Source organism: Hippocampus bargibanti, linkage group LG08 (genome assembly GCF_051943395.1).
Source record: "Hippocampus bargibanti isolate YZ-2025 linkage group LG08, ASM5194339v1, whole genome shotgun sequence".
Classification (NCBI taxonomy): domain Eukaryota; kingdom Metazoa; phylum Chordata; class Actinopteri; order Syngnathiformes; family Syngnathidae; genus Hippocampus; species Hippocampus bargibanti.
This window is the reverse complement of record NC_142741.1, coordinates 8,581,824-8,594,898: the sequence shown is the minus strand read 5'-3', so window position 1 is coordinate 8,594,898 and position 13,075 is coordinate 8,581,824. Positions and strand designations below refer to the sequence as shown.

Here is a 13,075-nt window from a genome sequence, read left to right as displayed (position 1 = left end):
CACACAAACGTGGGATGGGCCGGTTGCGGAGCTGCTAGCAGTCTCAGCAGCCACAGGCCGCATCTGGATTCGCGAGGATATCGTTCGTCAAGAAGATTCCCGATACACGTCACTGAAGCCGCGTCGACAGATCACACCCAAATTCCCAGTCACCAGCTCATCCGTATCACACCCTGGGGCCTGCTTGTGACAAGTGCAACAATTTCGTTCCTCCTCGTCGTCCTGGTGATCACCATCCAGGATGCCATTAAGATTTGACTGTTGTAGCGAATGACATGACTTTAATTTGAGATTGTTTCCATTGTGATTGTTCTATTTTGTAATTTTCTTTTATTTTTTCTTTCTTCTTTCTGTTCACCTCCACCGATGTTAGATATGTTCGTCAAGGGGGAGATGTTGGGGTAATTCACTATATGAACATCTTTAAATATCGCTTTCTAATCTTTGTTTACGTTTTGGACTTCCTGATACGTCATATCCTGCCTTCCCTTACATCAGGGGTGCTCATTACGTCGATCACGATCTACTGGTCGATCACGGAGGTAGTACTGGTCGATTGCAGCGTGACATAAAAAAAAATCATTTGTCAGCCTATCAAATGTCCCGTCACTTGATTGACATACAGGGCAACCATTCAGATGACAACTGAATTTTTACCTTTAGGTCGCCGTGCATGCGTAAACAACGGCGCTAAACGCAGCAAAATTTACAAGCTAGTCAGCGAATTACCTCAGATTTTAAGCCCTTGCTAAAACATATGGTGATCAAAATGAGTGAGAAAGCGGGACCAAGTAAGGGGGCAAAACATACGGAATGGGAAAATGTGGAGCGGCATTTTCGGACTGTTCATGGAAAATACGACATTGACTTCCTGCCGAAAAGCCAGCTGAGAAAGAGAACGGTGGACGAACTAAAATCCCAGTTGTCCGGACAGCAGTCATTTTTCACTCAACATACTTCAAAAGCGATAGCCGCCACCGAAGCATCGTTCCGGGTGAGTCACGCCATCCTTAAAAACAATAAGTCCTTCCAAGACGGAGAGATGGTAAAAGAAGCATTCGTTGAAGCAGCTGACTCCTTGTTCAGAGACTTTAAAAATAAGGCAGAGATATTATCTTCAATCAAAGCTCTGCAGCTGTCAAGACATACAGTTAAATGTGGAAAGACATCGGAGATTGTGAGTGTTCTCACTGCTGAAGTCCAGGGCTCATGGACAGTTCTGTAACTTACTCACGCAGGAAAAGTACCCCAACATGAGGAAATGTGCTACCTCCTTGACTGCATTATTCGGCTCCACTTATTTATGTGAGTTAGCCTTTTCCTACATGAAGATCATTAAGTCCAAATACCGTTCCACCATGAATGATGAACATTTGGAAATGTGCTTGAGGCTCGCTGTCAGCAGCTACTGTCCGGACTATGCATCCCTGGCTGATTCAATTCAGTGCAAGTCCTCAAAGTAACCTCAGGTAATTACAATGTTACATGTTAATAGTTATTTGTTATGTTATGTATATATATATATATATATATATATATATATATTATATATATATATATATATATATATATATATATATATATATATATATATATATATATATATATATATATAGTTATTATGTGTGTTGTGCAATATTGGCTTATTCAGTTATGCATGGTACATCAACATACAGTGTACATACAAAGAATCCTTAAAACATTTGAAAATTATGTTTTGCATTTTTGTCATGGGTAGATCATTAGTAGCTCGTATGCTGAAAAAGTGTGAGCACCCCTGCCTTACATGATGTCACATCTACATTACGTCACATCCTATCGCGTCACACCCTGTGCGCCATATATAAATGCTCTCCCAGTTCTTCTTCTCTCTCTCGCCATGCTTCTTCCTTAGCCGACACCGCGATGTCTTTGCTGTCTTCAAGATTAAACCTACTGTCTGTTCAACACCTGGCTTCCTGATGATTTAACCATCCTCTGCCATCAACGCCCGTAGAAGCAATGAATCAGGGACGAACGATCAAAATAAACCCATTAGGGAGTTCGCGACGATGGAGCGCTTGGGCATCGTGAGACGTTCCAACAGCCCGTGGGCCTCACCATTACACATGGTGCCCAAAAGTGACGGTTCTTGGCGGCCGTGCGGTGATTTTCGTCGGCTTAATAACATAACCACACATGACCGTTACCCCATCCCGCACATTCAAGATTTTTCCGCATGTTTGGCCGGCGCCGTGATCTTTTCTAAAGTAGATCTAGTTCGCGGTTATCACCAGATGCCGGTACAAATGTGCCAAAAACTGTGTTGATTACCCCCTTTGGCCTCTTTGAATTTCTACGCATGCCTTTTGGCCTGAAGGGGGCGGCACAGACCTTTCAAAGACTGATGGACTCAGTCTTGCGAGGCCTTGATTTTATATTTGTTCATCTAGATGACATTCTTGTGGCCAGCCCTTCACTGGAGTAACACCTGTCGCATTTAACTAAGATTTTCAAGCGTCTTGATTCGCACGGCCTTATTGTTAACCCTGTGAAGTGCCAATTTGGTCTGTCCAAAATCGATTTCTTGGGGCATCGCATTTCTCCACAGGGCGCCATTCCCTTACCCGCCAAAGTGCATGCAGTGGTGGATTTCGCCCGCCCGGCCACAGTTAAGGCCCTGCAGGAGTTTTTTGGGCATGATCCATTTTTACAACCGGTGTCTTCCTCACGCAGCTGACCTCCTACAACCCCTCTAGGGCACCTTGAGAAAAAAGAAGGCTAATGACCCGGTTGAGTGGGCCACGCAACGAGCCCAGTCCTTTCAACGAGCCAAGGAAGCTCTCACGGGTGCAAATCTTCTGGTCCACCCGATCTCAACCACACAGGTGACCCTGACTACCGATGTGTCTGATGTTGCCGTAGGGACGATGGTTGAGCAGCGTGTGGAGAATGAATGGCAGCCCCTTGCATTTTTCAGTCGGAAGCTGCAAGATAACAAACGCAAGTATAGGGTTTTTGACAGAGAGTTGTTAGCACTCTCTCTTTCAACGCACCATTTTCGTTTCCTCCTCGAGGGGCACCGGTTCACCGCCTACGTTGATCATAAACCCCTAACGTTCGCCATGTCGAAGGTGACCGAACCGTGGTTGGCCCGACAGCAACGGCATTTAGCGGCCATTTCGGAATTCACAACAGACATTAAGCACGTGGCCGGCAAATGTAACCCTGTGGCCGATTGCTTGTCACACGCGATCGTGTGTCCAGTCCAGCTCGGGGTGGATTTTTCAGAGATGGCCACTGCCCAATCTGAGGATCCGGACATCCACGAACACAAGGCAGCAGGCACGGCCCTGAAACTTGAGGAGGTGGCACTGTGTGAAGGGGTGACACCTCTGCGATGTGTCACACGGGTCGCACTCGTCCCGTGGTTCCACAGGAGTGGCGTCGGCAAATTTTTGATTCTATCCATTCCCTCTCACACCCTGGCGTCCGGGCGTCAGTCAAACTCCGTGGGGCCAAGTTTGTCTGGCCCGGGAGAGGATGTCAGGAAGTGGGCAGCTGCATGCGTGTCATGTCAGCGCACCAAAGTCCACAGGCACACCCGTGCAAACCTGGAAACTTTTCAGATTCCAGCCAGGAGATTTGACCACGTCCATGTGGATCTGGTCGGGCCCCTGCCTCCTTCGCAGGGTTGCATACATCTCCTCACTATGGTCGATCGGACCTCTCGGTGGCCTGAATCAGTCCCTCTGTCCTCCACGACCTAGGCAGATATAGCCCGCACATTTCTGTCGTCCTGGGTCGCACGTTTCGTCACACCATCCGATATCACTTCGTACAGGGGTCACCAGTTTGTGTCCGAGCTCTGATCGGCCATGGCCCAGTCCTTGGGTGTGCAGGTACACCGCACTATGGCCTACCACCCGCAAGCTAACGGGATGTGTGAACGTTTCCACCGGTCACTTAAAGCCGCACTACGGCCCGCGCTATCGGACGGTAACTGGGTCGACTGGCTTCCGTGGGTCCTGCTCGGGTTACGTTCGGCACCAAAAGAAGACCTTAACGCCGCTCCGGCAGAGTTCGTGCTCGGCCAACCGCTCCGCGTCCCTGGTGAATTTCTGCCTGAAGCTTCGGGTACATCTTTCCCGCTTTTTCCACGAGAGCCACTGACTCCAGCACCATTTCACCACTGCGTCCCCAAAATATTTGTTCCGTCTGCTCTTAGGTCAGCCCGGTTTGTCTTTGTGCGTCACAATGCCCACCGCTCTCCCCTCCAGCCGCCGTACGATGGACCGTTTAGAGTGCTCGAACACAGTGAAAAGACTTTTGTGCTCGATATGGGTGGGCGAAAGGAGGGCATTTCTGTAGACAGGCTCAAACCGGCTCATTTAGTTGCGGATGTAACCGGCCTCAGGCCTAGGGGATACCTGGGTCGGTCCAAAGGCGTCACAGGCAGGTAGCACTGTGAACGACGAGGAAAGACGACACGAGACAACCGTGTTAATCAGCTTCACACAACGGCATTTATGAGCATTTACTCATCAAAACATATTGATATTGAATTCAGCAATTTCAATATCAGACAACATTCATGTGTAGATCTATACATTCAACATCTATACATTGTATATATCCTCCACATTCGCACATGCTTATGCACGTCTGCCCGCTCGTGTGTGTTGTACTGGGAACTACAATTGACATCCAAAAATCCAAATTCATCAATGCCACAAAATATTCATCAAAGCCACAAAACAAGATTCATATATAGCATCGCCCAATAAGTCCCCAATTACTTTAACATCTTGAGAATGTCTAACACTTATTATTTTGAATACCTGTGAACGACGAGGAAAGACGACACGAGACAACCGTGTTAATCAGCTTCACACAACGGCATTTATGACAACTGCGCATGCGTGAGCTGAGCCTACATCGCCTTCCTCTGTTCCATTCACAGGCGCGTAGCGCCCTCTCCTGACTTGGTAGTCTAATCGACTAACATACAATAACAGAGGTCGTTTCTAACCCCCTACATGGACGAGGACATTTCGCCGGCCCACGTTCCACGTCACGGACGCCCTCCGAAACCTCCGGCCTCACCGTGCCATGCCAGGGTTGAGTGTCGTTCCCCCATTCAGGTCTCACCCGGATCACCTGCCCGAATGAGTTCACCTTCACCACCGAACGACGGACTGCGTAGTTGTTGTGGCAGGCCGGTCAAGCCCCCTGCAAAATTTTCACCTTGACCTTCCTTCTGGGTGTTCTGGGAGGGCTGTGTGGCGGGCACCAGGACCAAGCATCTCACTCAGCAGGTGCACGAGAGGGGGCGGGTTTATGTCACATATATTTCACTGCATTTTCTGTTTGAGTTAGATCCACTTGTTAGCCGTTGGAATAAAAACGTCTCCACATTCAGTCGTGTGTGCACTTTCCTCAACAGCTACAAGTTCCGTTTTTATGGTCATTGATGGATACAATAACATACTAGTAGCTTCATTTTTTTAAACTTATTTTCCAATAATAAAAAATTGAAGACCTCAATTGAGCGGGTGCCTTTTTTTTGAACATATGTCAAATGCAACTTTAAAGACCAGACTTTTTGAAAGTGTTCAAACTTTGAAAACTTCATAGATGCTGATTCTGCCCCACATTGAGCACGATTCGAAAAAAAGACACCAACAGCATTTCGAATCGTTTTAATTCTTCAAATTTAAAACCGGAACAGAGCATTTAGCTTCTGTTTGGCTATTCTAATGTGGCAGAATCATCATATTTATTTTACAGTCACCGACTTGGATCCTAGAGTGTGTTTATGACCATGCGCACCCCCACGCCCCCCTCCCCCTTCAGGATTTGCGAGTCTGCATTACACACCCACATCCCGACACGAACTCTCGCTCCCACGCCCAAAATAACAGGATATTTTAATAATTGTGTAACTGTATGCACAGCGCACACCTTTGTCAAATACACATTCCTCCACAGTCGGATTAAAGCCGCTGTGCTGACACTCGACGTGGATTGACGCTGCTCGGTTGTTCGCGTTTACAGGCGAGGGGCCACTTGGACGACCAAGGTGCCAGAGGTAAGTTCCCCCATCGTATTTACGTACAAGACTGGGGCGGCCACGACACTCGACGGAACCGCATCGTTGCACCAAGGACAAGTGTCTCATGCTAAAATCTGGCTTGCAGAACGGTTTCGCTGGACTTGTTTCCGGTTCACTGAATGCGGTCCAGCCTTCGAGGCTTGTTTTAAGTTGCCTGCGACGTATAATTGGACACAGGCAGCTAAAGCAAGTCTGGGATGCGAGAGACATCTGTCAGCCCAGAGGAGAAGGCGCACTCCGGGATTCGCGTGGGGAGTGGGGGCTCCCCCCCTTATGTCAGGTGTGGACGACCTGTCGGGGCTTTTTGCCGATGTGGGAGTAGGATGGAAATAAAAAATAAAAACACATACGCACACATAAAGTGTGTTTTTAAACTATTTAGTTTGACACGACATTATACCATGCTACGCCGTAAATTGATATGTTTCACGTCTATTCGACTTGACATGATATGATGCATGTTATGCCGTAAAGTGACACGTTTCAATGTGATCTGTATAGTGACGTAAAACGTTTTGAGTTTCATATTGTCATCTGACAAATGTAAACGTTTCGCAAGAAGTTGATGAATTTCGTGTTAAAATGTAATAGGTTTCATATTAAAACGTGAAAATGTTTTAATATGAACGTTAAAAATGTGACGAGTGGTTTAACTTTCGGTCACGTGACTCGCGTAGTCCTTGCTACGCAACGACGGAAGCTAAGCTATTACGTTCAAAAGCGATCTTCTCCACTTTAAAGGACAACCGACGCCTCCGGACAAGTTGTGTCTATAATTTGTAAAATCACTTCAAACAACTTCTACTGAGCATATTTTACAAAGATTCCACCGCAATAGCTATATTACGTTTTAAGAGTCACACTGAATATTCAGGAAGTCTTTTTTCGAGTTGATGACTATCCCCCATGTGACGTCACATTTGGAATGCCCCTGACCGAGAAAGTGACACACAATGCATTTTGCGGTACTTTGTTTGGTCTGAAAACTTCATGTTGATCCGTGTTGATGGCGAAATTAGAAGGAAAACACGTAAATAACGCGACGGTGAATCGTTGTGTGTTGCACCACGACAACTATTTGATATTCGCTGACACAAATTCCCAGCAGACAAATCAGCCCATTTCCAACGGAGCTTGGGCGGCATCTTCTGGATTTTCTGGGACGCTACATTGCTGTCATTGACGGCTCGAATTGATATGAGAGGACTCCTTTAATCGATTGCAAACATTTATGCTTTCCTCTTCCGAAATATTTGAATCATATTCAGAACTGGATGAGTAACAAGAAAGCATCTTCTCCGAATCTGAAGCCATTGTTTTGATTCTTGAGCAAGGCAAGACGTCTTGGCATAACGTCACAAACTGGGTGCGGGACTTTCTGAAAATCCCCAATTCGCAGCTCAGTTTGTTGCAGTTTTAGCATCCTTTAAGTAATTTTTATTGGTGTTTTGCGTTTGACTAAAAATATCACCCTGCGTGTTTTGGGTATTTTAGATGCTATAACACGTTTTTCTGATGTGAGTTAGGAAAAAAAAAATTGTATCGGTTGTCCTTTAAAATATGATAAATTCAATTAAAATGTTGAAATCACTCTATTTTAGTGTCTTATTTTTCACGTTAAAATGGCCTCCAGTTCACCTAAGTATGGTTGGTAAATTACCACGTTAAGTTTTTATAATTTTCACATTAAAACAAAAAAATGTTTTTTTCAGCGTGAAATTTAAAGAAACTTTTCATTTCATAAAAAATTATGTACACAGCACGATAAATGCTGTTTTAAAAATGAGAACATTTGAAAGTGAAAATGTCCCAATCTTCGCTGGAAAGTTATTTTATAACCAGGTGTGGCACGTGGTCTCCCTCTTGTGGTCACCAATAGAATCGTTTCATCGAACTATTTAAACTGGATCTTTTTTCAGCAATTCGAAATTTCCCCCCAAATCCAGATTAGATTTTGTTTTGCGCATTTCAGAAGTCTCCAAATTATGCGGGATTTTTTTGTTTCTACCTTTGCCTTCATTTTTCTCGCAAGTATGTTCGTTTGTATCTGTTTTTATTTGTAAATACGTGCTTTGTTTTAGTTGAGTTTTTATTGGTTTTAGTATAAGTGTTATTTTTTAATAGATGGAGTATTTGTTTAATGCAAGATTAAAAATATATTCTGTAATAAAGTAAACCACAACTCTCATACGACTGTTTCGTTTCTGTCCCCAATACCAAAATAAAAAACGAATCCACAAACCTATTATTGATTAGAAAAGTCAATAAAAAAGGATTTCGCTACGATTACAGTGATTTTTACTTCATGCACACATACATTTATTTTATCATCATTTTTTATTTAATATGTTTTTCTAATTATCCAGCTTGTTTCCGTTAACCCCAATAACGTTAATAATCATCATGCCCAATACACTTGAATTTTAATCATATTACTGTGATTTCTATTTCGTATTTAATCACAGTAACGTCCCAGAAGATGTTTTAACATATTTATTTTCTGGTGACCAGACATACGAATTTCCACGATTGATTAGATTTGTTGATTACATGTTTTGAGTATCTACTAAATGGAATAAAGGGGATTGAAATGGATGCAGTCCGTCGCACCCATTTATGATTTTTTAGGGGGGTGGTGGTAAAATAGGATCAGGTTTGCAACCTTGGTGTTGTCTGACGTCCATTCGAGCGTGGTGGTCGAGGTAAAGCCAATCCGAGATGCAGTCTTGTCTGTTTGCAGAGAGCAAAAGAGGCGGAAAATCAAGCCACGTCCACGTCAAACACTTCAATTCACCATAGAAACTCAGATCTTAACGCGGCGACTTTATTAAACTGCGATGGCGGATTGATAAGGAGCCCAATTTCTGTCCCTTGCTGGCGTTTCTTTTTTTTTATACTGTGGGCTCCAAGGCGAGTTTGACAGAGGTAAATTGCTCTTTTAATTAAAGCAATGGAGCAGAGGAAATTGCTGTCTGAATATTGTCTGCGAGATGGCCGACAGTTGCCTGGAAACTTCAATCTGTCCACTCGCTTTTATTCCAGATCACAGTTATGAGATAAAGTTTAATAATAATAACCCCCCCCCCCACACACACACACACACACACACGTTTCCCCCCCGCCTGCAGCAAGCAAATGAAAGCCAAGCCTTTTGTGCACAAGTGAGCACAATGATAAGGGAGAGTGGAGGAAAGCTCGTGTTCAACATGTTCCTCTCAGGTAGGTCGATACGGGCCCAAATCCGGAGTTGGTTTTCTTTTTTTCGAGAGGGAGACAGAAACGTCGGTGAGGGCGACGTTTCGCTCGCGCGAGCGTGTGTCGTCTTCTTTTCAATCTGCGGGCTCGTACATTCTTTTGTCGGAAATCGGAAATCCGTCTTCCTGGACGCGTTTCCTGGATCCTCCGAGAAGCCGGACCCGACCGGACCAGCGCCATCAAAAAACCTCACTGAGAGCACCGCTCGCACTTTCGTCACACCGAGCGAATATTTTCGACGTTTCGTTTGGAACATATTTTGGGGTTTCTTCGCATTTCCACACGGTCGAATTGTCGAAAATACGTCAGATTGATCGAAGTAATTTATTGAAATTGATTGTTTTCAAAATATTTTTTTCTTACGTTTTCAGATCCGACAGAAAATCTGTTGAAAGACAACAAAGGGGCATCATGGGGGCCGATTAACACCGGTGCACAAAAAGGTGAGGCCCCTCCAAGATATCCACTTCAATTGATGATATATTCGCCTCGATCAAGAAAATATTGGAACAAATTAATTTTCTTTTGCGGAACTCAGCAGGCCTTGGTCACCCCCCCCCCTTGCATTGTCACACTTGAACATTCGGAATGCTTTGCATTTATGTTCTATTTTTGTGAGTACGCAGGTTGAGATTTGTCATATCATTATTTTCACCGAGAACAAAAACATAATACTCTTTTTTTGACTTTCAGAAAAAAATAGAGAATAACGCCGGGCCCAGAATATGTTGATTTTATAATGGGATAGAAAATAAGATGATCGTAGTTTCGATTTAGTAAAACAAGTCAAATAAAATACAAGCATTTAAAAAATGGTCGATGAACAAATTGATTCGGATATATTAGATAGTAAAATACAATAAAAATACAAAAATCTTAATAGCAAAAAAAGACAATTGAAGATTTGCAATGATTTTATTTTTTAAAAAGTAGCAGAAAATACAAATGCCGTAATTAAAATGAACAGGAACAAATATTCTCATTTAATTCCAAAAATCGAATGTTATTTCGTAAATTTAACTCAATGGTAAATAAAATACAATGAGGCTTTTGTTTTTTTCCCCCAAACTCATTCACCCAGAAAAAAAAGACAATGTTTAAAAGGGAAACATAAAACCAACTCCATAAGACAAAGAAAAAACAGCAAAAAAATATTAATATTTCTAGACAAAAAAATAACAAACACCATATGCGATTAAATAAAATGCAATTCGTAAAGTCCTTCATCAATTGATTCAACCGGCACAGAACACGTAATAAAATTTATGTTTTGATTTAACCACCATCATCGTGCAGACGTTATTTATGTAATTAGCATATATCATCGTCATTGATTTTAACCTTATTTCGAAGGCAATTTGACGTTATTTCGATTAATATTAACGTGACATCATAATTTTTTATCTAATCTTCGTTACCGTCATTATTAATTTGAATGTAACTTCTCGTATCATAACTGTTGTAATTATCATTATTGCTGATAATATCGTCGTCGTGTTTTTGTGATCATTCCACGGAGTCTCGCAGGCAGCGGGCAGATCCAACTGTGGCAGTTCCTGCTGGAGCTGCTCTCGGACAGCAGCAACGTGTCTTGCATCGCGTGGGAGGGCACCAACGGCGAGTTTAAGCTAATCGATCCGGACGAGGTGGCTCGACGCTGGGGCGAGCGCAAAAGCAAACCCAACATGAACTACGACAAACTCAGCCGGGCTCTGCGTTACTATTACGACAAGAACATCATGACGAAAGTGCACGGTAAGCGATACGCTTACAAGTTCGACTTCCACGGTTTGGCTCAAGTGTGCCAGCCGTCTTCCACCGAACAGGCCCTTTACAAGTTCCAGGGTAACTTCTCGTCCATTCCCTTCTCGGGCATCTCCAAACTTAACTTACACGTGGCGCCAGCCGTTGGCCCGTCGGGTTTCTCGTACTGGGCCGGCTCGCCGTCGGCCGCCGCCCTCTACCACCACCACCACCATTCGCACCACCACGGCGCCAACCTGCAGCCCGCCGGCCCCTTTGCCACCGTGTCCCCGACTCACATCGGCTGCAGCGTGAACGGCATGAACACGCTGAGCAATATTAATAATCCCTACAACTGACTGACGGACGTCACGGAGCGGAAGAATCGCGAGTCGCCGTCGATTCCGGGGTGCCAGCGTGACGTGTGCGGTAGTAAACAAATGCATCGCAGTTGCTGCAAAAACCCAAATTTGGGGTTCTGTATTTTTTCTTTGACAATTTTAATAATAGTAAATGTCATTTATAAGCACCTTTCAAAACTCTCAAGGACATTTTGCAGTCAGAGGATACATTTTTGGCGGGTTATCAGCAGCAGCCAGACAGCTCATCCTGGAAGTAACACACACTAACACAATGTGACAAACGCGTGAAAATTCTGTAACAAAGAAAAGAAACTTTCATCATAAAGGTTTTCCATTTTTGCTTTTGAACTGTGCAGCTTCAATTCATTGGTCTTTTATTTAATTATTTCATATAATAAATGGAGTCTAAGATGGCGCCCGAGTAGGCAGCTGTCAGCAAGTGCTCTCATGCCTTGCTTTTTTGTTGTTTTTGTCTTGTTTTTGTGTTTTATTTTGTCACTTTGTGTTGCTGTGCATCATGTGGAATGGATACAGATTGTTTTTCAGCATTTTTGGCCCCGGCATTCATCAAGGAGGTAACTGTGCTGAGCGGTTGTGTCTTTTCGGCAGCAACAATATGCCAGTGCTTTTTTTAAATGGGGGAATGTCGGTGCCATTTGACTATCGTTGCTGGACAGCTCTGGGGCCATTGTGCTTTTTTGCGCCTGTAATGGGCAGCATCTTCACATCCCCGCTCATTGCGTTCATAACTTTGCTGCTGTGAAATGTAAATTTCTCCAGTGCGGAACTAATAAAGGCAAATCCAAATATGATGTATACACAGTACATGTAATTGTCAACATCACAAATTCATCCAGGTCATCAGGTATAGCAAGTTGATCGCCTCGCTCTCAATTCAAAATGTTTCCTGTAGCTAGGAAACAATTAGCAAATAGAACAAACTTTTCCAAAATACAGGAATGTAAATGTTGATTCAAGGTCAAAGCTGAGTAAAATTAAACTATAGTTCACAAATCCAGGCTATTGTACTTTATTTACGAGTGTAATGTATTATTTGGATACAAAAAAAACAAAGGAGCAGGCCAAGTCTGCCCTGGGCCTGGTGTTTGATGGTATTGCTCTTGGTCAACAATAATAATAATAATAATCGTAATAATAATAATAATAATAATCAGAACATTGTCATCAAATGGTGAGTATAGTTTTGCTTTTTTTGATTGTTGTTGTGCTGATGACCATTTTGTGTTTGCGACTGCACGCAAATAAGCACAACATTCCAGAAAGATTCAACCATATCTCCAGTGTGTATTTTTTAAAATGAAATATACAATAAAGTGGTTTGGAATAAAAAAAAATATTTTTGTTGCTGTTTCTTCAACAGTTTGTGTGTTTCTTTTTCAACGTCAATAAAATGAAACCGGAAGACGGCGCCGCATTTTTAGACCAGTGACGCTATCTCGCGGCCATTACTCGACAGCGAACACCTCGCGGATTTCGTCGTACACAGGATGATCGATTTCCGACGCAGGTCTGTCGTACGTCTTGACAAGTGAAATGCAGTATAAAATAATGGTTAAATATTATCAACCAATAAATAATCTTTTTTATTTTGCTTTGACTT

At 43.4% G+C, this 13,075-nt stretch overlaps 1 protein-coding gene across 2 annotated transcripts; it reads left to right on the top strand.

The window, feature by feature from the left end:
• Positions 1 to 5,980: 5,980 nt before the first annotated feature.
• fev (FEV transcription factor, ETS family member) lies at positions 5,981 to 12,738 on the top strand. Of its 2 annotated transcripts, XM_089003182.1 has the most exons (4): positions 5,981 to 6,070; positions 6,180 to 6,374; positions 9,721 to 9,792; positions 10,877 to 12,738. In XM_089003182.1, exons 2-4 carry the CDS (start codon positions 6,368 to 6,370, stop codon positions 11,449 to 11,451), a joined length of 654 nt encoding a protein of 217 aa, XP_088859308.1. In that variant the 5' UTR covers positions 5,981 to 6,070; positions 6,180 to 6,367; the 3' UTR covers positions 11,452 to 12,738. The 2 variants fall into 2 exon arrangements, with proteins under 2 accessions (XP_088859308.1, XP_088859307.1); XM_089003181.1 differs by lacking the exons at positions 5,981 to 6,070; positions 6,180 to 6,374 and adding an exon at positions 8,721 to 9,313.
• The last annotated feature ends 337 nt before the right edge of the window (positions 12,739 to 13,075 follow it).

Excerpts from the sequence above, each read along its gene's own strand:
- fev (XM_089003181.1), top strand. The coding sequence starts at position 9,085 with ATGGCCGACAGTTGCCTGGAAACTTCAATCTGTCCACTCGCTTTTATT. Across the intron at positions 9,314-9,720 it reads GTTCAACATGTTCCTCTCAG|ATCCGACAGAAAATCTGTTG; the intron begins GTAGGTCGATAC and ends TTACGTTTTCAG. Across the intron at positions 9,793-10,876 it reads TAACACCGGTGCACAAAAAG|GCAGCGGGCAGATCCAACTG; the intron begins GTGAGGCCCCTC and ends GGAGTCTCGCAG.